The 26,501-nt window shown below is 43.7% G+C and overlaps 1 protein-coding gene across 1 annotated transcript in view; it reads left to right on the forward strand.

Annotated features, from left to right (window-relative positions):
* The window catches only part of RNASEH2B (ribonuclease H2 subunit B), a 45,621-nt gene that overhangs the window by 17,231 nt on the left and 1,889 nt on the right, over positions 1-26,501 (forward strand). Inside the window, exons 3-10 of the mRNA XM_054163129.1 lie at positions 2,038-2,145; positions 4,820-4,896; positions 6,639-6,759; positions 13,215-13,279; positions 14,822-14,927; positions 19,673-19,751; positions 20,645-20,687; positions 25,883-25,963. Coding sequence (XP_054019104.1) covers positions 2,038-2,145; positions 4,820-4,896; positions 6,639-6,759; positions 13,215-13,279; positions 14,822-14,927; positions 19,673-19,751; positions 20,645-20,687; positions 25,883-25,963 — 680 coding nt within the window. The remainder of the gene's footprint in view (positions 1-2,037; positions 2,146-4,819; positions 4,897-6,638; positions 6,760-13,214; positions 13,280-14,821; positions 14,928-19,672; positions 19,752-20,644; positions 20,688-25,882; positions 25,964-26,501) is intronic.

The raw sequence follows: 26,501 nt of genomic DNA on the forward strand, positions 1-26,501 counted from the left end.
TGTTGTTCATGCTGTGGGTTTTTTTTCTTTTTCTTAGTCAATTTGTTTTCTGTAGATTTGTTTTCTACAGATTTGATTTCCATAGATAGGTTTTGTTTGGAAATTCATCCCTCATGCTTCTATATGTTTGTAACCCAACTCTTCAGGTATCTTTTCATGTCACAACACAGCAAAGCTTTCTAATCTGTTATGTTTTTAAAAGTGCAGCTGGTGCTTGCCTTTTTCTGTGACAGAAGAGATCTGTTTACCTCGTAGAATCTGAAGCCTGGGGAGAGGTTTCTGGGGAAAACCAAAAGTACAATGATTGCTTGGGTGTGTTCCCTAAGAATTTACAGGAGCTTATTTATAGAGCTGCATAAACTTTCAGTTATGTAGCCTATTATAAGGTCTGAAAATGGAAGAACTGAGAACACCCTATTAATGTATTTTCCTTACTTTTGAGTCTAACAGATGAATTGTTGATGCCAGATACCATATAAATATGCACTGAAGGACTCAGCACATTATAGAATTCACACTAACCACTTTATTAAATAAAAGCATGCATGGTCCTTTTTATAGACAGGTAAAAAGGACAGAATTTCTATCCCTTACAAAGGCTATAAACTGGAGTTCAGCTGGCAGTTTGTAAGTACCACAAGAAGCATTTTCCAAAGTGCTGAGCTGAAAGAAGGGGAATAACCATACCATAACACTTGAGCAACTAATTGAAGTGGTAAAGTTGTGAGCAGATCTGCCTAGGTTCTTTGTCCATCCCCCAAGACGTTCTGTCTAAGGTCACTGTTGGGACCCTGTGGTGACTATCCTTTAAACATAAGCAAATACATTAAGGAGCTGGAGTTTGACAATAGGAACAGTCCCTTTCCCAAGATTCTGTGGCTCAACACCACATTTGTCCAATGTGCTCACTGGTAGGAGTTTTATGTTGTTGAGTGAGCACTTCTGTGAGTAGTTTGACATCTGGTGCTTACCAAAATAGGGTGCAGACCCTTGCTGAGTAGCACACAGTAATGATTGAGACCTCTGCTCCCCCTCTACATCTACTCACTCCTCCCTTTCCCAAAAGAAAAATAATCAGAGAACTGAAGTTACATCCTTAGGCGAGGTTAAAAATCTGCTCAACCATTTGGATAAAGGGGAAGAAAATGCATTATCAGTGACCTTAGGGAAGAGATGGGTCTGCCCATTTTATCTGCCCTGCCTCTGCTCCTAGGGACCTCTGCAGACTGAGAACCTGGTTATGCAGGACTGCCATCTTGTAGTTGCTCTTGTCTCTTGAAGATGGATCCATAACCAAGACAGGCACAGCCCTGCCCAGACTCAGCTGACCAAATTTTAGTGGCCCCTCTTTGAGTTCTGGCAGCTTCCCAGTTTAGGTGTGGAAAGTGGCAATCCTGTTTACAGCATAGTCATCACCCTTTCGTTGTAGCCCAGAAACACTAATGGGACATGGCAGAACTGTGCTACAGGGTGGCCTGAAACAAAGCTTCCCTTTCCAAATGGACAAGATTCTGATGGGCACTTCAAAGCAGATCCTCTAGCTTCCTTCTTCATCTTATTTGTCTACCCATACTGAATCATTTGCAATCCATTTTGATGTGCCAAAGAACATTGTTTTACATTAGCACTTGAAGGTTTGAAAAGGTTGTTCCCCTAAGCCAGAGTCTTGTATCTTGGAGACAAACAGGACAGAAAGAGAAGGATTCTTCTTGTTTTCCACCTTCCCCCTTCAGTGCATACAAAAGCTGATTTCTTTAGTGATTTTGATTTGGGTTTTGATCAAAGGCTTTGTGTTGTAAGATGAGCTATTCACACATCTTATTTATTGGTTCAAATTCAGTTTGGTTTATGGAGCTGGTGAATGAACATCTGCATACAATAGTTTTCTGTGTCTGAGCTTTCTTTGTAGTGAGTTTATGTAGAATGTGTGTATGTTTGTGTGTCTGTATGTATATAAGGCACATTCTTCAGATGTATTGGATATTCTTTTGATTTTTGTGAAAGCTTACAAACACAAACCAGATTTCTTTTCAACAGGGGAAGCAACCCTTTACTTATTCAACAGTGGTGCACAGCAGCTGTTTGAAGTAAAAGCTTTTCATGAGGAATATCATTCCTGGTTTATAGGTCAGACTGTTCAACAAGGTGAGTAATATAATGTATCCTTCCCCCAGCTGTAAATAACATTCATACTCAGGCCTTCCCTCTCTATTCTAGTAAACTTACAGGTGTTTTTCCTAGTTGTTTGAGGCATGCTTCATCACATCCCCACCTTCTGACACACTCATTTGCCATCTGGATTTAACCAGGGCTGGGGGCTTTGTGGTCTCTCTTTAAAAGGCTGCCTTTGGCAGTCTCAATTAGACAGATGTTCATTTGTCTTTGAGGGACAGGGAGGGGAGTAATTCAATTGTATTTAAACTGAAACTTAGCTTGCCTTGTCAATCAGACCAGCAAGTCCTCAGTGTGAGTAAAGTATATGTTAACCTGTCAGAGGGAAAAAAGGGCTAGAAGGCCGTAACTAGCTAAGCAGAGTGATGTGTTGGCACTCTAAGCACTGGAATGCTTGCTTTTAGTTACTTCTGTAGTCACAGAATCACAGTCAAGGGCTTGAAAGATCATCCAGTCCAACCCCCCTGCTAGAGCAGGATCACCAATACCAGATCACATGGGAATGCATTCAGGTGGGCTTTGAATATCTCCAGAGAGAGAGACTCCACAACCCTCCTGGGCAGCCTGTGCCAGTGTTCTGCCACCCTCACAGGGAAAACATGTTTCCTCATCTTTCCATGGAACTTCCTACGCCTCAGCTTCCACCCCTTGCCCCTTGTCCTGTCCCTGGGCATCGCTGAGCAGAGCCTGGCTCCAGCCTCTCAGCACTCACCCTGCACATATCTATAAACATTAATGAGGTCACCTCTCAGTCTCCTCCTCTCCAAGCTGATGAACCCCAGCTCCCTCAGTCTCTCCTCGTAAGGAAGATGTTCCACTCCCTTAATCATTTTTGTGGCTCTTGTGCTGGACTCTTCCAAGCAGTTCCCTGAGGTCCTTCTTGAAGTGAGGGGCCCAGAACTGGACACAGTATTCCAATGCACCAGGGCAGAGGGGGAGGAGAACCTCTTTTGACCTACTAACCTACTAACTAGTCCCCTGTGTGAGTGCTGGGGCATCAGGATGGGCCTGCTCTCTGAGTATTTCAGTGTTTGCCTGAAGTGAGCTCATCTGTACCTTCCCACTCATTCTCTGAGCCAAGCTCACTTTTCTGAAAATGAGGAGAAAACTTAACCTAACTGCTTGTGACAGCTTTAAATGAGGATGTCATTGGGGTAGTGTTTCTCTCCTGGCATATCTATAGACCAGACAATAAGTATTGATTCAGAATGTGGAGATACACTTCTTTTGTGTCTTTTAACTGGAAAAAAAGACCCATTTATTGTCATAAATAAGAGCAACTCCACCAGATATATGCATTCTTAAACAGTAATATCCCAAAGTGTGTGTTAACTTTTAAACATCCTCTGCAGGTGCAACAGCAATGCAAGCAGTATGTCTGTGAACTTGTCCTTGCTCCATCTGGGGGTGAGCCAGAACACCAGGTCTGCTCACAATAATGTCGGCATTGTATTCTCCCATTCCATTCTAACCTGTATTTTGCCTTAAGGAATCATCACCTCAGTTTCCTTTAAAAGGTAGGGGTGGTGGTGGAAAGGTGTTCCTGAATATTAGGGCTGCTGCATCTGTGAAGTGGTCAGGGGAAGAACACCACAGAAAAACCGTGCTTGCAGTTAAAGCAAATTCCTTGGTTATCTGCAGGGGAGGGCAGAGGTCTTTATGCACTGACAGTGAGTCTGAACTCTTGAAAACAAACAGAAGTGTCTCCTCCTGGAGGTACACTGAGAAGCGTTTAAACAGAAGCTTTGAGAAGTGGCTAGTGGGTTGTTTTCCTGTCCAGTTTTATTATCAAAGCTTTCTTGTTTGTAAGTAATCCTGGTGCTTGCTTTGCCTCACACAGTGCATCACGTTTGTAACACTGATGTTAGACTGGGCATCAGCTTTGTCCAAACCACGGCCTTCCCACCCCATCTTTTGTTAGTCTTAGGGCCGTCTTTTGTTACCTTAATCCTGTGATTTAAAACAAGCACACCCATTATTTGCTTTTGGTTTGCTAATGAATGTTAAATTGTCGTCAATTATTTGTTCTCATTAGTGAATGTCCTTGATGTTAACATCGTTTCCAATCATCGACAATTATGCGAAAGCCTGGCTAAACCATTGTCCTGCAAGGAGCTCCAGATGGGCAGAGGTGTCTGTTTCAATGGGAGACCAAGTTCTTCCTTTCAATACAACACACATATTTTTTGAGGTGGGGGTCTAAATTAGCTGCCTCTTGAAATTGTTTCCTTGCATTGCCTACCTCTTCTGCCAGGAGAGTGTTGCCTTGTCCAGTGTATGAGATGAAGTATGCTGGATTGATCTGGTAGCCTGAAACAAGTTTCTGTTAGACCCAAATCTGCCAATAGAGGGCAGCTTCCATTTTCCTGCTCTTAGTGCAGTCCAGGAAAAGGCTAAACTAAGAGTGCTTGAAGCCAGCAGGCCTGCAGTGAAGCTTGCACTTCGGATTGAGAGTGGAGTTCTCTTGATAGGTTTAAAATAAACCCACAAATACTATTTTCCTGCTCCTCTTCTTAAAATATTGCTATACATACTGGGGAAAAAATATCTTTTCTTGCCCATCCTGCTGAAAAACATACTGGGGAAAAAAAAGCCAATGTGTTGCACCTCTTGGTAGTAAGTTTGCTCTTACCTCTGTGTCACTTAGATGGGCGCCTGCTGTTTGTTACACCGATGGATCCCTTATTCCTGATACTTTACTACCTCATCGAGGCAGACAAGGAGGTAAGCCTGCTTTGTTTTTCCGCTGGACATCTCAGAAGACAGCTTTATTCCTGCCTCATTTTCTGCACATGTCCATTTTAGAAAGAGGAGCTTTCAGAATAATGGAAAGTCAATTTGCATTCACACCCTGGATAGATTCTCCCTAGAAGCATTCTCGTTGCACAGTGTTTTTGGTCAGTACTGTCTATTGCAGAAGTCAGCCTGCAGTCCCAGCAAACCCTTAATCACCTCCTTTTTTAAGAGAAGCAGGGAGTTTCTTTTGTCCTTTTGTGAGAGCCTATCCCAGAGCTATTGAATTTCAAATGATGAGATGTCATCAGAGTAGAAGGGACTGGTGCCTTTCCTGAGACATCAGGGCATCAGTCATTTTGGGAAATAAAAACAAAGAGAAAAGAATTTGGATGCTATGGGGAAGGAAGAAGAAACATTCCCCTTGCTGTTTGAACTTGAAGGAATAGAATAGAATAGAGTAGATCAGGTTGGAAAAGACCTTTAAGATCATCAAGCCCAACCTATCACCCAGCACCATCTGATCAACTAAACCATGGCACCAAGTGCCTCATCCAGGCTCTTCCTAAGCACCTCCAGGGATGGTGACTCCACCACCTCCCTGGGCAGCACATTCCAATGGCCAATCTCTCTTCCTCTGAATATGTGGCTCTTGCTTGGAGATGTAAGCAGATTTGTGCAGGTAAGTTATCTGTAGGACCCAGTTTGTTGCAGCTTTATTTCTGCATCCTACAACCTTTTTGCAACTGCTACTGGGCCTTTTCTTTTTGGGGAGAAAAAAGGTTTCACTGTGTTTTAGCAATGGACAGTTAATTCTATTAAGTGTCTGACTCTCTAGAGAATGGATTAATTAATAATGAAAGCTGTATACTCAAGTGGAGTTTTGCCATGCTGAGCAGTATAATAACTGCAGCTTCAGCTCTTGAGATCGTGCACTCTGAGGACGGAGAGCTCCCTGTTTCTTTGTATGGATGAGTGAGAAGATCTTTCCAAAGGGGAAGACTGCCAGCTGTGCCAGACTGGGCTGAGCAATTGCATTGTTTGGCAACAGCAACGTTTGTTTGATGGTTTGTCATGTGTGGGACTGTTTTAAGTTGGGCCAAAATCACTTTCTATACATCCCCTGGCCAAACTGGAATGACTTTGCAGAGGTGAAAGGTTAATATTCTGTTCCAGAGGCTTGCCCTCCTCCTTGGAGATTTATTTTATGAAAGGAAAAGCAAAATTTGAATGGAAGGTATGACACTGGGTCTAACCCAACAAGTTTTGGTCTAAAACACTGTTGGCACACATGGACTACTGTGTCTTATGTCATCTTAGTATCATTGTGTATCAGTTAGGGTTGGAAAGGACCACAAGGATCATCTAGTTCCAACCTCCCTGCCCTGGGCAGGGACACCCCACACTAGATCAGGCTGCCCAGAGCTTTTTTCCCAAAAGCCCCACTGTACTTCACATTATTTTCTGCTCTTGTTTTCTGTTTGTACTTTTAAGTGCAGGATTTGAGGAGTTCAGCATTTTGCAGGTGTTTACTGGTTTGAAATAAACATTCACAGCTTGCTTTGTAATCAGTTTCTGAGTGTATTAGGTGTTGCCATTCAAAGTACAATCTTGAAGTCCTAATTTTACAGTTTTAAACCATTGCATGCATGTATATTTCTCTGTGTGTGTGGTGTGTATGTATCTTTTACCATTCTAATAATGCTTTTGTAATCCCTTGTATGTATTTTCAGCAGCAAGGAAAGTTCCAGCCACTCGATCAAGTTGTGCTAGACTCTGAATACCCTAACTGCCTCTTGCTGCTGAAGTGTGCAGATGTTCAGCAGCACATACATCATGTAACAGAAGAAAAAGGTGAAAAAAAATGGGCTGAGGGGGAATAAAAAGACTGCATTTGTCAGTCTCAGTTGATTGAAAGGCAGATCTAAATATCAGGTTTTTACTTAACCAACACCCAAGGTACTGCTTTAGAAACAGAAGCTTAGGTGTAGAAGTTGTCAATGTGGTGTGGTGAATAGCAGTGTGTGGATCTCAGATTACCTGCTGTAACTCTGCACTAACACTTGTGCAGTCTTGTTGCTAGGTGCCATACAAGTGATAAACTGATCAGAGCTGGATTACTGACTTAAGTTCCAGTGTAAACTCCTACTAAGTTTTCAGGCAGTTGCTGTGCCTTGCAACTTGTCTAACACTGGCTAAGGAGCTGGGGTGTGAGGGGGTGCCAAACTTCTGTGCACCTATCTCAGAAGTTGAGTCTCAAACTGAGAATGTAGAAATGTAGGACACAGTCTAGATTATTTTTCTGAAGGCTTGCTCTTGGTCAGTATTTGGTCACCTTTGGCCAGTATTCATGTCCCCTTCTTAACAGCAAAAGAAGGATTTATAAACTTGCTATAAACAGGGTCTTAAATCTTGGTCTAACCTCTGCATCCATTCTGAAGTTTTGTTTGCAGTTGTCATCCATCAGCATCCTCTGATAAAGTGCAGTCTGTGAAACAGCAGTGAAGTTGCATGGGTGTTTTTAATAATCATAGAATGGTAGGGTTGGAAATGACCTCTAGAGATCATCTTGTCCAACACTGCTAATGCAGGTAGGCTTAGATCAGCTTGCCCAGGAGCTTGTCCAGGCAGGTTTTGAAAGTCTCCAGAGAAGGAGCCTCCATAACATCTCAGGGCATCCTGTTCCAGTGTTCCATCACCCTCAAAGTAAAGAAATTTCTCCCTAAATGAAGTCTCCTGTGTTCTAGTTTGTACTTGTTGCCCCCTGACCTATCACTGGCCACTACTGAAAAGAACCCAGTCCCACCCTCGTGACCTCCATCCTTTAGATACTTAAAGCATTGATACAATCCCCTCTTAGTCTTCTCGTTTCCAGCCTAAACAGCCCCAGGTCTCTCAACTTCTCCTTGTAAGAGAGGTGCTCCAGTCCCCCTTCATGGCCCTCTGTTGTACTCTCTGTGGTTCTTCCTTGTGCCTCTGGAGCTGGGGAGCCCAGAACTGGACACAGTACTCAATGTCTTATGTATACCTCTCGGTTTGTGTCATGCTGCCAGCAAATGGTATTAGCTGCTAAAGCTAGCTTCACTTCCTGGCTTTGTTTTGAAATGTGAGATAAAAGTTACTTTTGTAATGTAAAGCTTTACACATGTGCACAGCTGTATGTGCTGTTCTTGGGAGTCCCTAGGCATGGAGGTGTTCAAAAGGGGATTGGACGTGGCACTTGGTGCCATGGTCTAGTAGGCAGGAGGTCTTGGGTGACAGGTTGGAATGATGATTTCTGAGGTCTTTTCCAACCTTGTTGGTTCTATGATTCTATGTACCTGCTGCTTCTAGTTGAGATTTGGGTTGGGTTGCAAGTAACAGTGGGTCTTCTGCTTAGGCTTTCTTGTTTTTCTTTTCAGAATACCAAGCATACTGTTGTGCAGCAAGCACATTGGTGCTTGCTTGCCTGTCATGCACAGACCACCCTTCTGTTCAATGCACTTCTGTGTGTTTCATATGCTCATGTCTTTGATCACTTATAAAAATACCAGTGTTACAGCTAGGTTACTGTTTTCTAGCTCTGAGGCCTGGTGTCCACTTTGTAGCCTTTCTCATTTAATGAGCAGAGCTTTAAGACAAGAAATACCTGTTGTGTTGTCTTCTGCAGCTCTGATCTGTTTGACAGACCTTAACAACATAATTATTTCACTCTTGATTTAGTCTTAAGGCATTTAACATCTGTCTAACAAATTCTTACCCTAGGGTGCTCACAGTTACACTTAATGAATTAGCATAAAGTCCACTTTCCCTGGCCTCAGTGTTGAAGGGCACTGAAAATTCATTTAGCTGGATTCAATTCCCAGTTACCTGTTTTAGTAGTTGGGGAAAAGCTGTGTTACAGCTCACTAAATCTGGGTGAGGCAGGTTGTTTGCTAATCACAGTATCACCAAGGTTGGAAGAGACCTCAAAGATCATCGAGTCCAACCTGTCACCACAGACCTCATGACTAGACCACGGCACCAAGTGCCACATCCAATCCCCTCTTGAACACCTCCAGGGATGGTGACTCCACCACCTCCCTGGGCAGCACATCCCAATGACAAATGACTCTCTCCATTAAGAACTTTCTCCTCACCTCCAGCCTAAACTTCCCCTGGCACAGCTTGAGACTGTGTCCCCTTGTTCTGGTGCTGGTTGCCTGGGAGAAGAGACCAACCCCCACCTGGCTACAACCTCCCTTCAGGGAGTTGGAGAGAGCAAGAAGGTCTTCCCTGAGCCTCCTCTTCTCCAGGCTAAGCAACCCCAGCTCCCTCAGCCTCTCCTCACAGGGCTGTGCTCAAGGCCTCTCCCCAGCCTTGTTGCCCTTCGCTGGACACATTCAAGTGTCTTGATGTCCTTCCTAAACTGAGTGGCCCAGAACTGGACACAGGACTCAAGGTGTGGCCTAACCAATGCAGAGTCCAGGGGCAGAATGACCTCCCTGCTCCTGCTGGCCACACTGTTCCTAATGCAGGCCAGGATGCCCTTGGCCTTCTTGGCCACCTGGGCACACTACTGGCTCATGGCTGTCAATCAGCACCCCCAGGTCCCTCTCTGTTTGGGAGCTCTCCAGCCACTCTGACCCCAGCCTGTAGCTCTGCATGGGGTTGTTGTGGCCAAAGTGCAGCACCTGGCACTTGGACTTGTTGAATGCCATCCTGTTGGACTCTGCCCATCTGTCCAGTCAGTCAAGGTCCCTCTGCAGAGCTCTTCTACCCTCTAACTGACCAACATCTGCTTCTAAATAACTCCAATAATAAACTCCAATAATGAACTCCAAGATCAGATAGAAGGCACATTAGAGAAGGTTTAAGAAAGGGTTATGAATTCCAGTTCTAGAGCGTTACTCTCTGCTTCATTTTGCGAGGCAAAAGCTGCGCGGTGATCTTGTCTGATGTGATTAACATGAAGAGCCAAGAAAACTTACCTGATTAGAATGACTGAGTGATATTGCCAAGCTTGTATTCCCAGAAGGTAGGAAAGAGGGGGCCATAGGGTTTCAGAGTCATGGAAAACACTGAGAAAATGGATGTTAAAATGTGCTTTAGGCAGTTTGCTCAACAATACATCAGGGAAACTTCCAAGTCTGCACAGCGATTACCCCAGCGCTGAGCATATTATTCAATTGTAGAACCACTTCTATTCCATCTGTATTTTTCAAGCCCAGCCTTTCCAGATGTCTCAGGCCGGTTTTATAGGCACCAGACACATTAGGGAACAAAAGGCTTTCCAATGTATACTCAAATTATCAAACACAGTCGCTAACTCTCACCGATATCAAATGTGCAGCACGTGGTGCATCCCCCTTCCAGTACTGAATCCTTTTGTCAGCAGTTTGTGACTTTCATAACTCACTCTAATTCTGCAGAGGTCCCAAGTACTGTCAGTTTCTGGAGCTTAGCAGTCAAAGCTGTCAAGCACACAAAATATTTTCAAACAAAGTGATCTCTGAAGGCTTTGGTGTAATTATTTTTCACATGTTTTAATGAGAATGGCTTCACAGCTCTGTGTTTCCTTTCCTGAACTGAGTCACTCTGAATCGTGCTGGTGTGGGGGAGCCTGCCTGGGAATCCAGGCTACGATTGCTTTTCAGCATGGCTTGGGGAATGGTGGCCAAAGGATGTCCCTTCCTTGAACTTTCTTAGATAAGAGAGGCATCCATGAATTGTACTTACTGTACTTGCACCCAAACCGTGTTAGCTTTTGGAGAAGCCTGCAGAAGAGGAGACTCAGGGGAGACCTTCTTGCTCTCTACAACTGCCTGAAGGGAGGTTGTAGACAAGCAGAGGTTGGTCTCTTCTCCCAGGCAGTCAGCACCAGAACAAGAGGACACAGTCTCAGGCTGTGCCAGGGGAGGTTTAGGATGGAGGTTAGGAGGAAGTTCTACACAGAGAGAGTGATTGCCCATTGGAATGTGCTGCCCAGGGAGGTGGTGGAGTCACCATCACTGGAGGTGTTCAGGAGGAGACTTGATGGGGTGCTTGGTGCCATGGGTTAGTTGATTAGGTGGTGTTGGGCGATAGGTTGGAATCTATGATCTTGAAGTTCTCTTCCAACCTGGTCTATTCTATTCTATTCTATTCTATTCTATTCTATTCTATTCTATTCTATTCTATTCCATTCCATTCCATTCCATTCCATTCCATTCTATTCTATTCCATTCCATTCTATTCCATTCTATTCTATATCCAGAGCATCTCTGCCATCTTCTGCTTCTGCCACTTACAAGCTTCTAAGTCCTACAAGCTGCTGCCAGTAATGTCACAGCTAATTATTTACCTGCAGCTCATCAACTTCATGAAGCAAAGTGAAAATAAGTGGACTTTTTTCCTTTCTTTCTTTCTCTGAAGAATTTTACAGTTTAGGCCTCTACAACTGCTGAGATAGAGGTGATCCTGTATACAACTTTGCTTGACCTCTGCATCCCCCCTACCGTGCACAGGCAAAGAGCACATAATGGTTAGCTATTTGTATGCAAGTCAAAAGAGCCAAGATAAACCCCCAAGAAGGAAATGCTGAAGGAATCATAAATAATATATTGTTGTTTGCAAGAGGAGAAGGAAACTCTGTGAACTGAGTGTTGGAATATGACACTGGATCAGAAAATGACATGAAACAGATGTAGGTATTTAGAGGAATGGTATACAAGAGATTAAAACCAACTGAAATACCTGTCAGGAAAAGAACCTGAAACACAGTGAGCTTTAAAATCTGCTGTGAAATCTTACTAGGCATTTCATTCCAGTTTGAAAATGTAGCCTTTTGTGAGTGAACACTGCATTTTTATACTGACATTTCCATAGGCTTTGTCATTCTTTCTCTCCTTTGCCTCAGCATTGTAAACTTGCATATCTCCACCTGGCTGATCACATGTGAAGAGCAAGTTTTTGTGATAGCCAGGTTATCACAGGGGATACACTTTCTGAGATTCTTACAGCATTGACTTTGTTGCTCAGTAAATCATAAATCAATTAGGAACTTCCTCCCACAAGGGGGATTCTGTATTTTCTTTTGACACCATCTTAAACTCAGTCAAAAGGGAAATAGAAGTAAAAATTTGCTTTAGGATAGGATAGGACAGGATAGGAGAATGGAATGGAATGGAATGGAATGGAATGGAATGGAATGGAATGAAATAGAAATAGAAATAGAAATAGAAATAGAAATAGAAATAGAAATAGAAATAGAAATAGAAATAGAAATAGAAATAGAAATAGAAATAGAAATAGAAATAGAAATAGAAAAGAATAGAATTAACCAGGTTGGAAGTGACCTTTGAGATCATCAAGTCCAACTTATCACCCAACACCATCTAATCAACTAAACCATGGCACCAAGTGCCTCATCCAGGCTCTTCCTAAACACCTCCAGGGATGGTGACTCCACCACCTCCCTGGGCAGCACATCCCAATGGCCAATCTCTCTTGCTGTGAAGAATTTCTTCCTAACCTCCAGCCTAAACCTCCTCTGGCACAGCTTGAGACTGTGCCCTCTTGTTCTGGTCCTCATTGCCTGGGAGAAGAGACCAACCCCCACCTGGCTACAACCTCCCTTCAGGGAGTTGGAGAGAGCAAGAAGGTCTCCCCTGAGCCTCCTCTTCTCCAGGCTAAGCAGCCCCAGCTCCCTCAGCCTCTCCTCACAGGGCTGTGCTCCAATCCCCTCCCCAGCTTTGTTGCCCTTCTCCAGACACCCTCCAGCAACTCAACATCTTTCTTAGACTAGTCATGCTATGAAGTGAGAGGGGAGAACTCATAGGAAGAGGGGTTGTTTGAAAGTGGTGGATGATTTGTCTTCACTAACCATCTCTCCTGGCCCCTCACTAGGTTCTGGAATTCAATAAGTAAAGATTTCAGAAACCATGTTTCCAAAACTTGAGTGCTTAGCATGCAAGCATGGAACCATCATTCTCTTTTGCAAACTATGTAGTTCCAATGGCCAGCCTACTGACAGCAGGGCAGGCAGCTTTTGGCAAACTACATGGACTTTGAGAAGGGTCTCAGTGAATTTAGGCAGCCTGAGATTAGACATAAATAAATCAAATCTGTGCTGTGCTGGATTACAGCCTAATTAAAATGCTGTCAAGTTCCTCAGAATGGGACCTGCCAGCTCAGTCTGTTTATTTTTCCACGTTTCCAATATTTTTGAAGCTTACTGCCTGATACCAAACATGTGCAGGCCACAAATTAACTTTCATGCTCTATCTACAACTTCAAAGGTTTTTAAATGTATTGAAAATGCACTCCAAGCCAGTCATGACTTTCTTCCTCTTAATTTGTTTTTTTCTCAGAGATTGGCAGTCAGAAGTTCCACAAATACAGCCAAGAGAAGACACTGAAGTGGTTAAAGAAAAAGGTATCACCTTTCCCTTTTGCTTCCAAACCTGCTTTATGTTTAAGGTGCAAGTCCTTACTAGCTTGTCCATATCTACTTTTGAACCATGTGGGGTGCCACAACTGAAAGTATGTGTCCTCCCAGGAAGGACAGATGTCACAGTGCAGTTGCCTTTGGGAAGATGATGAGGCATTAGAGAAATGACAAGTTTGTCACATTTCTCTTTGCGATGAGGCTGGCATGAAAGGAGTTCATGGAGCATGTGGAAGCAGCAGAAGATAAAGTTCAGCTTTAACACCATGGTTGGTAGGATTTGTTTAAGGCAAGGGGCTTGTCTTTTGCTTCATCCACTTCACAGGTGGCCTAGAGGAGAGCTTTGACTGTTGCAACTCTTTTATTGGACTAGAGTAGAATAGAATTAACCAGGTTGGAAGTGACCTTTGAGATCATCAAGTCCAACCTATCACCCAGCACCATCTAATCAACTGAACCATGGCACCAAGTGCCTCATCCAGTCTCTCCCTAAACACCCCCAGTGATGGTGACTCCACCACCTCCCTGGGCAGCACATTCCAATGGCCAATCTCTCTTGCTGGGAAGAACTTCTTCCTAACATCCAACCTAAACCTCCCCTGGCACAGCTTGAGACTGTGTCCTCTTGTTCTGGAGGTTTAGGCTGGAGGTTAGGAGGAAGTTCTACACAGAGAGAGTGATTCCCCATTGGAATGTGCTGCCCAGGGAGGTGGTGGAGTCACCATCACTGGAGGTGTTCAGGAGGAGGCTTGATGGGGTGCTTGGTGCCGTGGTTTAGTTGATTAGGTGGTGCTGGATGATAGGTTGGACACAATGATCTTGAAGGTCTCTTCCAACCTGGTCTGGTCTATTCTATTCTATTCTATTCTGTTCTATTCTGTTCTGTTCTGTTCTGTTCTATTCTATGATTCTATGTGCCCCTGCCATAGTGCCCCTTTGTAGAGAAAGGTTGTGTGCTCCACATGATAAAAGAAACCCTTGTCATTAAGTTGGTCAGCAGAAGCACAGACTCTGGTCTGCTTTGTGCAGGGCTGGAGCATGGGGCTAGCTGTTCTGCAATGAACTCCTGAATGGGTATATTTGAACAGATACCTCTTTGCCTCGCTGGAAACATCTTCTGCCAGTTACTCTCTCTGTCAGATCCAGTGTAGCAGTGCCCTGTCAAATCCTCAATGCCTGATTCCCATCAGGACTCCCTTTGCAGCCCAGCTGAGCTCTGGTGCCTCTGTCACCCAAGCAGGTGCCTTTCTCACCTGTCCACCCGCGGCGCTTGCGTCCCAGCAGCTCAGCCCATCGTAGGGTGCCGCCAAACTGGTGCTGTGTTGCCAGGGCAACCTGTTCAAAGACATGCTAGTTTCCCTGGGTCTTTTGAGCTCATATGCTAGTCATTACAAATGTGTATTAAATTTCACCACAGTCCATAACTTGAGTGTTTTATATGCTTGAAACAAAATTACAAGAGCTTTGTCAGTGCATTAACATGTGCATAACAACACTGATACAGACATCTCGTTCTGTGCTTTCCTCCAGGTCAGTCAAACAGTGAAAGCTCTTAAATCCAACAATATCATTGTGGGTGAAAGGGTGTATGCAGCTGCATATGTCAGTGACAAACAGATCACAGACACTGAAGAAGGTAAGAGAACTGAATGTTGTAACAGATTCCCTTTTGTGACACCTGGCAGGTGAAGGTAAAGCACATGCTTAGACTCTACAGTGTTTTTCAGTTGGTCTTTGCAGTAAACTTATTCCTTGTACAGAACATTCTGTGTATGTTGTGACCATGTGCCTTGACTTTTGGTGTCTTCATCAGACCACATAGTAAGTAGCAGTAGGTCTCAGGTGGGGTTCTTTTAGCTTCTCTTTAGTTCATGGAGAAGGTGTTTTTCTCAGTGAAATATATGCTGAAGTGCCTTGCTGAACTGTGTGGAACAGTAGGGCACATGCTTATCAGAAGTGTCTCTGTGTCAGAAGAGACTTCCTTTTGATTATTTTGTCCTGGTTTGAGGCCAGGCAGATCCTCTCTTGCCTCCCACCAGGGCAAGAAAAATGAGACTCACTCACATGGATTGCAGAAGTGATGGAAAATTTAAATGGAAAAGCAGTGAGTGTTTTGCAGAGAGCTACAAGCACAGTGACAAAGAGTCCCCTTAACAGCATAGCCAAAAGCCTCCCAAAGCATTTCCCTTCTCCCTGCCTGAGGGTACATCCAAATCCCCCAGGGCTCGCTCTTCCCCTTCCACTGCTAGGCTAGTCTCAGGCTGGCCAGCTCTGAGACTGCCCCCCCTTTCTCCTCCTGCCATTAGGCCTAGCCAGACCTCAGAGGCCTTGAGATACTGCCCCACCATTACCAGATAGGAAAGCAACTCTCCCAGGAGTAGGGAGAGAAGAAAGAGAAAGTGTGAGACCTTGCTGATAGATTTATAGGGAGCAAGCCCTCACGGGTATGAAATAGGCTCTTTCCTGTGTCCACCACTGGGCTGGACACTTGTGACACCAGAGGTGTAGCTTGTGTGGCAGCAGCAGGAGGCACTTAGCCTAAACTGCCACATACTTTTATTAGCATGCAATGCTTTTCATAGAGTTCTCCAGAAAGGGATTAGATCTTAGGAAGTCATAATCACAAGAGGAAAAGCTCCTAGGCTGAACATTATGTGACAAATGTATAGAGTACACAAAAGTGTGCTTACTGAGGGCAAAAACTTTCATGATGTGTGTATGACATTGCCCTAAGCCTGGCAAGCCTGGTACCAAAAAGTCTGGAGTGTTTCTAATTGCCTTTTCCCTGGAGAGAGCAGTCTCCAGAATGTTACTGGGATATGAAGCTCTGTAGAGAAACCTGAAAATGGGCACAGCATAAATTGTCTGAGTGTTGATGAAAATGAAGAAAAGTTTCTTAGGAAGGCAAACAAAAGCAAATTGTTTCTTCCTCCAAAGACATTCAGAGGCTTGCATGCTGTTGAAAAAAGAAATACATCAAGAGAAACAAAGCAATTTGCTGATGAGGTGGAAAATGAGTTACCAAGTAATGATTTCAGAGGAAATAACATAAATGAGATTTAAGAGGCAAGTGGACAGTTTTATAGAACAGAGATTGTAATATATATTGGTTTGTAAAAGGCAAAGCTACAAAACTTGTAAGTTACTTTAACTTCACAGTAGCTTGTCCCACCCTCATTTCTTTAAAGTAAGGGAAAATTATCCTGACAGCAACTATCATGGCTGAGCTTTAACTGCTTCATCTCTGAAATAGCTCATCTGCAGTTTCCTCCTTACTTCTGTTTGGAGCACAAGCCCTGTGAGGAGAGGCTGAGGGAGCTGGGGTTGCTTAGCCTGGAGAAGAGGAGGCTCAGGGGAGACCTTCTTGCTCTCTCCAACTCCCTGAAGGGAGGTTGTAGCCAGGTGGGGGTTGGTCTCTTCTCCCAGGCAACCAGCACCAGAACAAGAGGACACAGTCTCAAGCTGTGCCAGGGGAAGTTTAGGCTGGAGGTGAGGAGAAAGTTCTTCCCAGAAAGAGAGGTTGCCCATTGGAATGTGCTGCCCAGGGAGGTGATGGAGTCACCATCCCTGGAAGTGTTTAGAAAGAGACTGGATGGGGTGCTTGGTGCCGTGGCTTAGTTGATTAGATGGTGCTGGATGATAGGCTGGACTTGATGATCTCTAAGGTCTCTTCCAGCCTGGTCTATTCTATTCTATTCTATTCTATTCTATTCTATTCTATTCTATTCTATTCTATTCTATTCTATTCTATTCTATTCTGTTCTATCCTATCCTATCCTATCCTATCCTATCCTATCCTATCCTATCCTATCCTATCCTATCCTATCCTATCCTATCCTATCCTAGTCTAGTCTTCTATAACAGATATTATAGTCTTTTTTAAAGGCTCTTCAAGTTTAAAAAGAGCAGCACTGAAGCAGGGCATGCTAGGGGTTAAAAGTAGGTAAGTTTTTGAGGTAGTCCTGCTGTATGTAGCAAGGTGAATGACAGGAAGTCAAGTGGATCTTACTCAACACTTACTTTTAATGAGACTCATTTTCTTGTCTGATCCTTTCACAGCCATGACAGTGCAATTTATGGAGCTGCTTTCACAGGGATATTAAGAAGTTTCAGTAGCTTATAAATAGATGGGTATATGGAGTTAGCATTTACAGATGTTGTAGGGCAGAAATCAGGGAGGATATGATGACTGCAAATGGGGGAGGAGAGGAAGTTTAACATTTGAGACCTGAATGTTTCATTCATAAGACAATGAACAGAAGGGCACAAACATTCCTGATGTTTGACAGGAGGTTAATACCAAAGCAATGCTAGGGTGGGAACACAGACTCCCTAGAAGGCAAACAGTGGTATTTTAAAATGGGTAAAGGAAGTCAGTGAAAATTGCTTCAAGGCAGAAGTGCAAAGAGAATGGATTGTGTATGTAGTAGAAAATAATGGCAGGTGATTTGGACTCAGCATAACGCACTAAATTGGATGGTTTAAGTGATAAGATGAAATTGGCTTGGATTGGAATTATTTCTTTTCTCTCTTGACCCTAAAGTGGGGTTAGGGAGTGACAAGCCCTTAATGAATCTAGGCAGTGGAGGAAAGAGAAGTATAGATAGGAGATACTGTGACATCAGCATAGTTGAAATGCACATGCTGGTGTCAGTTTCTGAATGCTCTCTGCTTCAGTGCTCATTGGCATTAGGCTTTGGAATGAAAAATGAAACAAAAGAAGCTATCTGTGTCACAGGAGAAATCATTCTTTGACACCCTGAGGCTCTTTCACCATGTACCTCAGAACTGCCTAAGTGTGTAAGTGTAGGAACATCTAGAGCTGGCTTGTTGTGAATGGAATCCAGAGGTGAGATTTTAGCTTAATATCTGTCTGGCAAATACTTTCAGTGCAGGGGTGCACTGGCAGCCCCCACAACAGCATGGATAGAAGCCCCAGCCCGTGGTCAGGAGCTGCTTGTGTAGAATGTGAGAGGAAAAGATCTGCTGTAGGACTTGATGTTATAAAAAGGTCACTGCTTTTCTTCACAGCCTCTCAGAAACACATTTATAGCTGGAATGCTGTGCACTGAAAACAGCTTCTAGTAGTTCATATTTCCACAGATAATTATCTCATCTGGCCAGTGATGTTTAGATAGGCCTTGGCATTTTCTGTGAAGTACTGAAATTAAGTACAAGACTTTGAAATAGACTCATTGTCTCATCTAATTGTTTTCAGTTGAAGCCAGAAAATGTACTGTAGGACTGAAGCCCTTGCCAAATAATTGTAAGATCCAGATGCTTTAAAATTAATGATTGCATGTTCTGTTGAGTCAGCTTTTTACTTCTGCAGGTTTTGAAAACTCACTTTCTTCAGGAAAAAGACACAGTATCCAGCACTCTCAGGCAGGGCACAGCTTTTGTGAAGTACATTAGTAACATGTGCTGATAAAGTGAGTGTAGTAAGTCTCTGCTCTCTAAATAAACCTACCAGTGTCATATAACATAAACTGCTCAGCACAAAGAAACCATCACAGCCTATCCATTAGAAATCTCTTACTGTTAATTCCACCTTGTGAGTTATGGTAAGGCTAAGGTAACATGGCATGGTCACAACAGCCCCATGCAGTGCTACAGGCTGGGGTCAGAGTGGCTGGAGAGCAGCCAAGCAGAAAGGGACCTGAGGGTACTGGTTGATAGTAGGCTGAACATGAGCCAGCAGTGTGCCCAGGTGGCCAAGAAGGCCAATGGCATCCTGGCCTGCATCAGGAACAGTGTGGCCAGCAGGAGCAGGGAAGTTATTCTGCCCTGTGCTCAGCACTGGTTAGGCCACACCTTGAGTCCTGGGTCCAGTTCTGGACCCCTCAGTTTAGGAAGGAGGTTGACTTGCTGGAGTGTGTCCAGAGAAGGGCAACAAAGCTGGGGAGAGGTCTGGAGCACAGCCCTGTGAGGAGAGGCTGAGGGAGCTGGGGTTGCTTAGCCTGGAGAAGAGGAGGCTCAGGGGGAGACCTTCTTGCTCTCTACAACTCCCTGAAGGTAGGTTGTAGCCAGGTGGGGGTTGGTCTCTTCTCTCAGGCAACCAGCACCAGAACAAGAGGACACAGTCTGAAGCTGTGCCAGGGGAGGTTTAGGCTGGAGGTGAGGAAGAAGTTCTTCCCAGCAAGAGAGATTGGCCATTGGGATGTGCTGCCCAGGGAGGTGGCGGAGTCACCATCCCTGGAGGTGTTCAAGAGGGGACTGGATGTGGCACTTGGAGCCATGGTTTAGTTAGTCCTGAGGTGTTGGGTGACAGGTTGGACTTGATGATCTCTGAGGTCTTTTCCAACCTTGTTGATTCTGTGATTGTATGAGTATCTAACGTGACTGTTCTTTCTCCTTGCACTCCCTGCCCTGTTCCTGAAGACTATGTACGATATGCACATGGATTAGTGTCTGAATACATTCCTGAAGATCTCAGTAAGAAGTTGTTACAATACTTAGGGTAGGTATTGTTTCCAGGAGCTGCTGGTTTTATATGACATGCATTTAATGTTCCTTTGGTCAAATCTACTTGTTCATCAAGTTTGCAGTGAAGGACACAATTTAGATTATGCTTTCTGTTGTTCCTATGATGCTAAGGGCAATGGGCTGGAGGGGAGATGCTCTATGTAAGTCTGGTGTGGCTGTTATCACAGTGGCAGCATGAAACCCTGAGCAGTGTATCCCATCTCACAGCAAGGTGGCAAAGGCAATCCAAAGGGTTAAAGCAATTTGTCCAGAACTGTCAAGCACAGGCAGCAGAGCCAGGAGTAGAATCCTCATCCCCAGTTCTCTTTCCTTTTCCCTACTTACTCAGTGCAGATGAGGTTTGACTTCACATATCTAACCTGTGTTAGTTTATATTTACACCTGGAAGGTGAGCCAGCATTTTCATTGTGGTGTTCCCTGCCAGCAACAGACCTTGCTTGGAGCATCATGGAGCTCTGCACCTGCCTCTCAGTTCATTTCTGTTCAAAGGATTCTGTTATGGTGGCCTATGGAAAAAACAGGCAGTTTGTAGCTTGCAAGTCACATAGCTGACCAGTTCCATTGAAAAGAAGTTAAGTGCTTTATAACACCACCCTGCTGCTAGCCAAGGCTCTCAAAAGTAAGGTGGAGTTCTCCTTTTTGGGTTGCCAGAGCTCACAACTTCTAAAAGAGCCCATGGTTCTGTATGGTCCCTGGCTCTGGTTTAGTGATCTAAGGCAGAAATATGGAGTCCATGAGCTGCTTTCTCTGCAAGCACAGTGCCAGCTGTGAGCAGCTGATAACCAAAGCAGCCTTTGTTGGGAAGGAATTGGAACCTTTAGCAATCCAGCTGTCTTGATTTATAACTTACAATATTTTGTTCTGCAGGCTCCCAGAACATAAAAACCCAGTTCCTGAGCCACCACTGAAGGTAGGACCGTTAAGATACTCTCAGATTCATTATGTTGTAAGCTAAGTTCTCCCAGTTGTGATTAAAAGTAGACTAGGGCGAGCAGTGGGTGCATTACAGTATGCAAGCTGGTCTTGGGAGAAAGCCAGTCTGAAATTAAACATTTTAGTTCATATTTTCTTCATAAGGAATACTTTGGTTGGTCTTACTGTTTTCCAAGTGGGAGGGGCAGAGAGAGGCATGTCCTGGGGGCTTGGTCAGCAGCCTTCTCTTACGTGTTTTGCTTACTGAGTTGTTTTGAGGTTGATGGGACAATATCACCACGGGGGGTTTCTTTCATATGTCATTTATGGGGAGCCTGAAAGTGACCTTCTGGGTCATGGATGCCCAGACAACAGTGTTGGATAATCTCTCAAGCACTGACCATTCCTCCCTGGAAGTTTCATGAGGATCTTTTTGTTTCCATTACTTCTCTTGGAATGCTGTTCTTTAACCTCATTCCTCCGATGCTCAGAAGCCTTCCTGTAAATTCCACCCTGAATTTCCTCATGGCCAACTTACTCCCCTGTGCTTTTCTGCTAACATTATCATCATTTCTTTAATTGAAATGGCTCTTTTCCCTCCCTACCATTAATCCTCTCAATGTGTGAAGGGAAGACATCTATCCTTTGTGTTTCAGTTTGCCAAAGCCAGACTTGGTTGTTTCAGAGGCATTCCCCGTTCCCTCATCGTTGCAGGAACATTTCTTTACACCTGTGCCATCATTAATTCAGTTGTTTCAAAGCAGTTGACCAGAATCACAAATAATTATTCATGGTAAAGTCTTTACTGGTACATTATTATGACATTCTTCCCTTCTTGTCATAACTGAAAGTACTTCATCTCATTACGTCTTCAAATCCCATTTGCCTCTGTTACTCTGTAATGTCCCAGACCGCTCAGTCATGCTGTGAGCTGCTGAGACACAAGGTTGCTGGGTTGGTTTTTTTTCTCCACTGCCATTTTGAGATGATGGGAGAAGCTCATGCAGTTAACTGCTGTGTGCATGCCCTTGTATACACGTCTGTACAGACAGAGATGGTTTGAATGCTTCCAGTCTTGAAGGTTCTCTGGCTTTTCCTTCACAGTGCTAAGACCTCTGTAGGTGTTCATCATGCTCCTCAGTGGTGTACATTCAGCAAATGATAGCATGCTGTTATTTTTAATTAACAATGAATGAACATTTTGAACAGATACTGTTCATGGCACTCTGCTGGCACTCCCCATCCAATCCAGTGGCATCCCTTTCTGCGTTACTTGCCTTTGTTTCCCTTTTACTCGGTTTCTTACCTACCTTAAAATTCTTATACTACCTCTGTTTGCTCTAATTACAGTTTCTTAAGTGTCACCATGGCAAGTCCTCTGGCAATCATTCACATTTTCCATTACCAGAAAATGTGTTATCTTTGAGGGGAAAGGAAAAAAAGATGAGTTGGTCGGCATTACCTATGGTCAGTTTTCCTTTACTCTGCATCTTTAATGTACTCTCCTGCCTTTCACTTTTACACCCCACTCCATTCTACTGAGGCCTATTATCACTGTTTCCTCCTCCTCACATCCAGATGGGTGTTTGGCTGCAGTATAGTCCCCACCTGATGGAACAGTTGCCAGGTTTTGCCTCTGGACTTGTGATTTCTGAGGCAGACACCCAACAGTGTCAGCATACTGAGTTTTACTTCTCTCTTGAACAGAGTGATCTCAGTGTTCTCTTCTGCTGCTGTGTTTAACTTCTTCATCTATTTTTGAAAACTATTTATTGAGGCAAAGGTTTTGTTCCATTTTTGGGCTACACATAGATTAGCTTTAATCTGTGTTCAGTCTTTACTGTGTAGCAGCTTTACTTATTTCTTTTTTGATTCCCCTTGTTGCCTCTGTGGCTAAACAACCTCCTATTATTTGTTTTAATTTCCTTTCCAATGTCTAACTCAGCTTGACTTTCTGGCAGTTCTCATTTTATCCCAGCATTACCTGACCCCTGAAACAGCTTGGGGGTTTTTTTGGGGGGCAGTCTGTTTTTTCCCTCCCATTCATTGTAGAATTCTGCTTACTCCTAGTTTCTTTTTCAGAAGTGAGGGGGACTAATGTGTGTGCATCTGTGGGAACAAGGAGGAGCCTTCACATAGTTTGGTCTGGGAAACCCTTCAACTTTTTTAAACCTCTTTGAAGTGAAATATCCAAAGTCACTTCTTCCATCTTTCTTCTGCATTCCAAGTGTCCTCCTCACATCAGATTGCTTTGCTCTGGTTTAGAGAAGTAATGCATATGGTTTGCAAAGTTTGCCCCTCTAGAATTAAGAGCCCCACTTTTGGTTATCCTTTCTGTTACACTTTAAACCTTGAGGCACCTCAGGTCTGCTGAAGCTGGGTTGCACACTGCACCAACCTTTCCTTCAGCATCCCTGCTCCATAGTGAAACAAGTTTAAAATAACCTCATTCCTGGCTGGTTGTGTGACTGTTCTGTGAAGCAGTATGTCAGCTAGCACATGCAGGAATAATTGGGTCCTACTGTTATTAATAGCATTTGTTCTCCAATGTATATCCATGGATATAAGTTATTTCCATGTGGTTGGACAGTTGTTCTGGCTGCACAGTTAGTTGGCCCTTTGATTCAGTTAAGAATTATCTTTATGCATTGTAAGAAATATTAAACATCCATCAGGAGCCAACTGATATTCATTACCCATAGAAGCATGTTACAACAGCTGTATTAAGCTCCATGTGCTGTGCATGACACGTGAGGCCCAAATAGCTTTTATACCATCGGGATACTTCTGGGAATCTATTTTTTAACATAGTTTTGTTTCAGCAGTTTGGTTACAGAGGAAATGAGGCTTAGAACTGTTCAGTTCTTGGGCAGTGAAAGTCGTGCTGAGGGTCTGATTAATTTCCAGAGCACTGACTAGGGTGTGTAGGATGCTTCTGTGTTTATGTCTCTGTAACTTCAGAGATTAAAGCACTGCTTTATTTCACAATCTCAGAGGAGCAAGCCAGGCTTCTACACCGGAGCCCATAGTCTGCTTCAGCTTGTTTTTATTCACTTTCATTGACATTTTTCTTCATGAGGGCAAGGTGTATTGACAGTATACACACTATAGGATTGTTGCTCTAACATCTGTTTCCTACTGTTGTAAATGAATAGCCTGGTTAGAATGGATGTCAAAAATCCTGAAAGGAGGAGAGATTCAGAAACTTCAGTGGGTAACAGAAAGCTGCAACAGATTCTCTCTCTCTCTCTCTTCTAGTACAAAAGTAAAATGGGTACAGCCCAAACTTCATGATTTAATGCTCAACTCAAAATTGCTTGTTCTTCCTGTTGATTGTAGGCCCTTGATCTTGCGTTGTAATCGTCACACCTTCCAGTTTGTCAGCGTAGGGAACCCGTTCCTTGGCAGATGATGAGAGACTGCTACAAAGAATATCTATGTTCTGCTACAGCTAAACAGCAAATGTTTTGCTGGAAAGCAAACATTTTGTTGCAAGTTTTAAAAACTTGTTTATCAGATTCCAACAAAAGAGGAGAATAGCAATTATTCACCGGGGTCGGCGCTTGAAAATGTAATCACGGCGCAGTAAACAGCCTCCGCGAGAGGCCGATCCGGATCCCATCCAAATCAAAAGGAAAGGCTGCTGTTGGAGCGGGTTCTAACAGCTGAGAAATCTAAGCTGCAGACCTGGCTTCTGTGCCAAAGAGAGAGGAAGGGGAGGGGGGGCGGGGAGAGAGGGAGAGATCACAAGCACCATAAACAAAATGAATAAACCAGAGTCTTGAAATGCGTGGTACCATCCAAGCTGCTTGCAAATCACTCACTCTGGCACACAACCTGGGAAGGCCACAGTTTGGATTTCACAGGATATTAAGGACAGGGTAGTAATAGCACATCTATAATAATCATACCCAAAAATGCAGGGCTGTAAAGTTCTATATGCTTTTTTTTTTTTTTCCTCTTTTCCCCCTTTTGGAAGCATACCAGGAGGTTTTCACCTTTAAACTAAACACATGCTCATAGTTTATGGAAAGAAATATTCATTCCTACAGCCTGATCGTGTGAAGTGCGAGACCCGCTCGCTGCCGTTACTTCTGAAGCTACGAGGCACCCAGCACACGCAGAGTCAAGCTTCTTATTACACTCTTGGATTCAAGTGATGAGGCAGTCAGGGAAACTATGGCAGTGCTTCACTGTTGCCACACTGTAGGAACTAATTGCTGCTAAAGACTGTGTACAAACATAATAAACTAGGCAATGAGTTTGCAGATGAGTAGCAGTAACACTGGAGCTGCTGCACGGTTCCATGAGAGCATGGGGACCTGAGTCTGGTTCCCTGGCTGTTAGGTACTACCTTCAAACATCTGCTCCATAGAATGGAATGGAATGGAATGGAATGGAATGGAATGGAATGGAATGGAATGGAATGGAATGGAATGGAATGGAACAGAATAGAATAGGAATAGGAATAGGAATAGATTATGAATAGATTGGAAAAGGAATAGAATTAGAATAGAATAGAATAGAATAGAATAGAATAGAATAGAATAGAATAGAATAGAATAGAATAGAATAAACCAGGTTGGAAAATACCTCAGAGATCCTCAAGTCCAACCTATCACCCAACACCATCTAATCAACTAAACCATGGCACCAAGTGCCTCAGCCAGGCTCTTCTTAAACACCTCCAGGGATGGTGACTCCACCACCTCCCTGGGCAGCACATTCCAATGGCCAATCTCTCTTGCTGGGAAGAACTTCTTCCTAACATCCAGCCTAAACCTCCCCTGGCACAGCTTGAGACTGTGTCCTCTTGTTCTGGTGCTGCTTGCCTAGGAGAAGAGACCAATCCCCACCTGGCTACAACCTCCCTTCAGGTAGTTGTAGAGGCCCTCTGAACAGATTCTGACACCAAAGTTGCAGTCATGGAAGTTAAAAATGTTATTCAGTGATCTCTGGAAGTAGCCTAGGAGGAAGAAAATGCTTCCCATGACATTGAATGATCTTTCCTGAGCACTGTAGAAATGCTATATACTCATGTGTAAAGAAGAGAGAAATTTTCCACTGTTGCTGCAGATTCTTCAGTTGATTTGCAGTCCTATTTTGGTGCTATGGCTACATTATGAAGCTGAAGCTTTAAACTTCCATCATAAAAGTGGTTGACAGAGCAACTTCCTCACTCTAACATTTCAGAAAAGGAAATTATCAGACGTCCCTGTGGAAGCAGAACAAGATTATACTAAGTTTAACAGCACCAACCTGAAAGCCAAAAAGGTAAGCAAGCCTTGCATCTGTGCATGTTGTGCCAGAGCATAGGTTGGCATCAAACCCTAGCTCAGGAGTGCCTATTTTTCTCCTCCAAAATACATCAGCAAAACAACTACAAAAAGTCAAATGTCTGTCGTTGTATCTTCTTGAACTTTTCATCCAGGCTTAATTTAACTTTGGTAGTCTGAAAGTCATCTTCTGAACTCTTCTACAAAGTTGCTGTTGGGCTGTACTTTTTTACAGTGAACGTTCTGGTGACCCTCACAGACTTGGACACGTTCTAAAGTGCTCAGCTAATGTCTGCAAAGCTCTTTGGGGTCTTTACACGAGAAATCCTGTGGCTTAGTGATAGCAACTGTTAAATTTCAGTTAATTGAAAATGAAACAAAGCAAGCAGCATTCCCTCAAATTCTAAGGGATGCTAAGGCAGACTTTATTTTTACCCAGCAGTATTGCTTGTGCACTTACTTGTGTCAACTTAATGAAGTTAAATCAACACAGAGCTTGCCGATTGCCAGCTCCAGCACAAGTTTGGAGGCCGGTT

This window comes from Dryobates pubescens, chromosome 7 (genome assembly GCF_014839835.1).
Source record: "Dryobates pubescens isolate bDryPub1 chromosome 7, bDryPub1.pri, whole genome shotgun sequence".
Taxonomy (NCBI): domain Eukaryota; kingdom Metazoa; phylum Chordata; class Aves; order Piciformes; family Picidae; genus Dryobates; species Dryobates pubescens.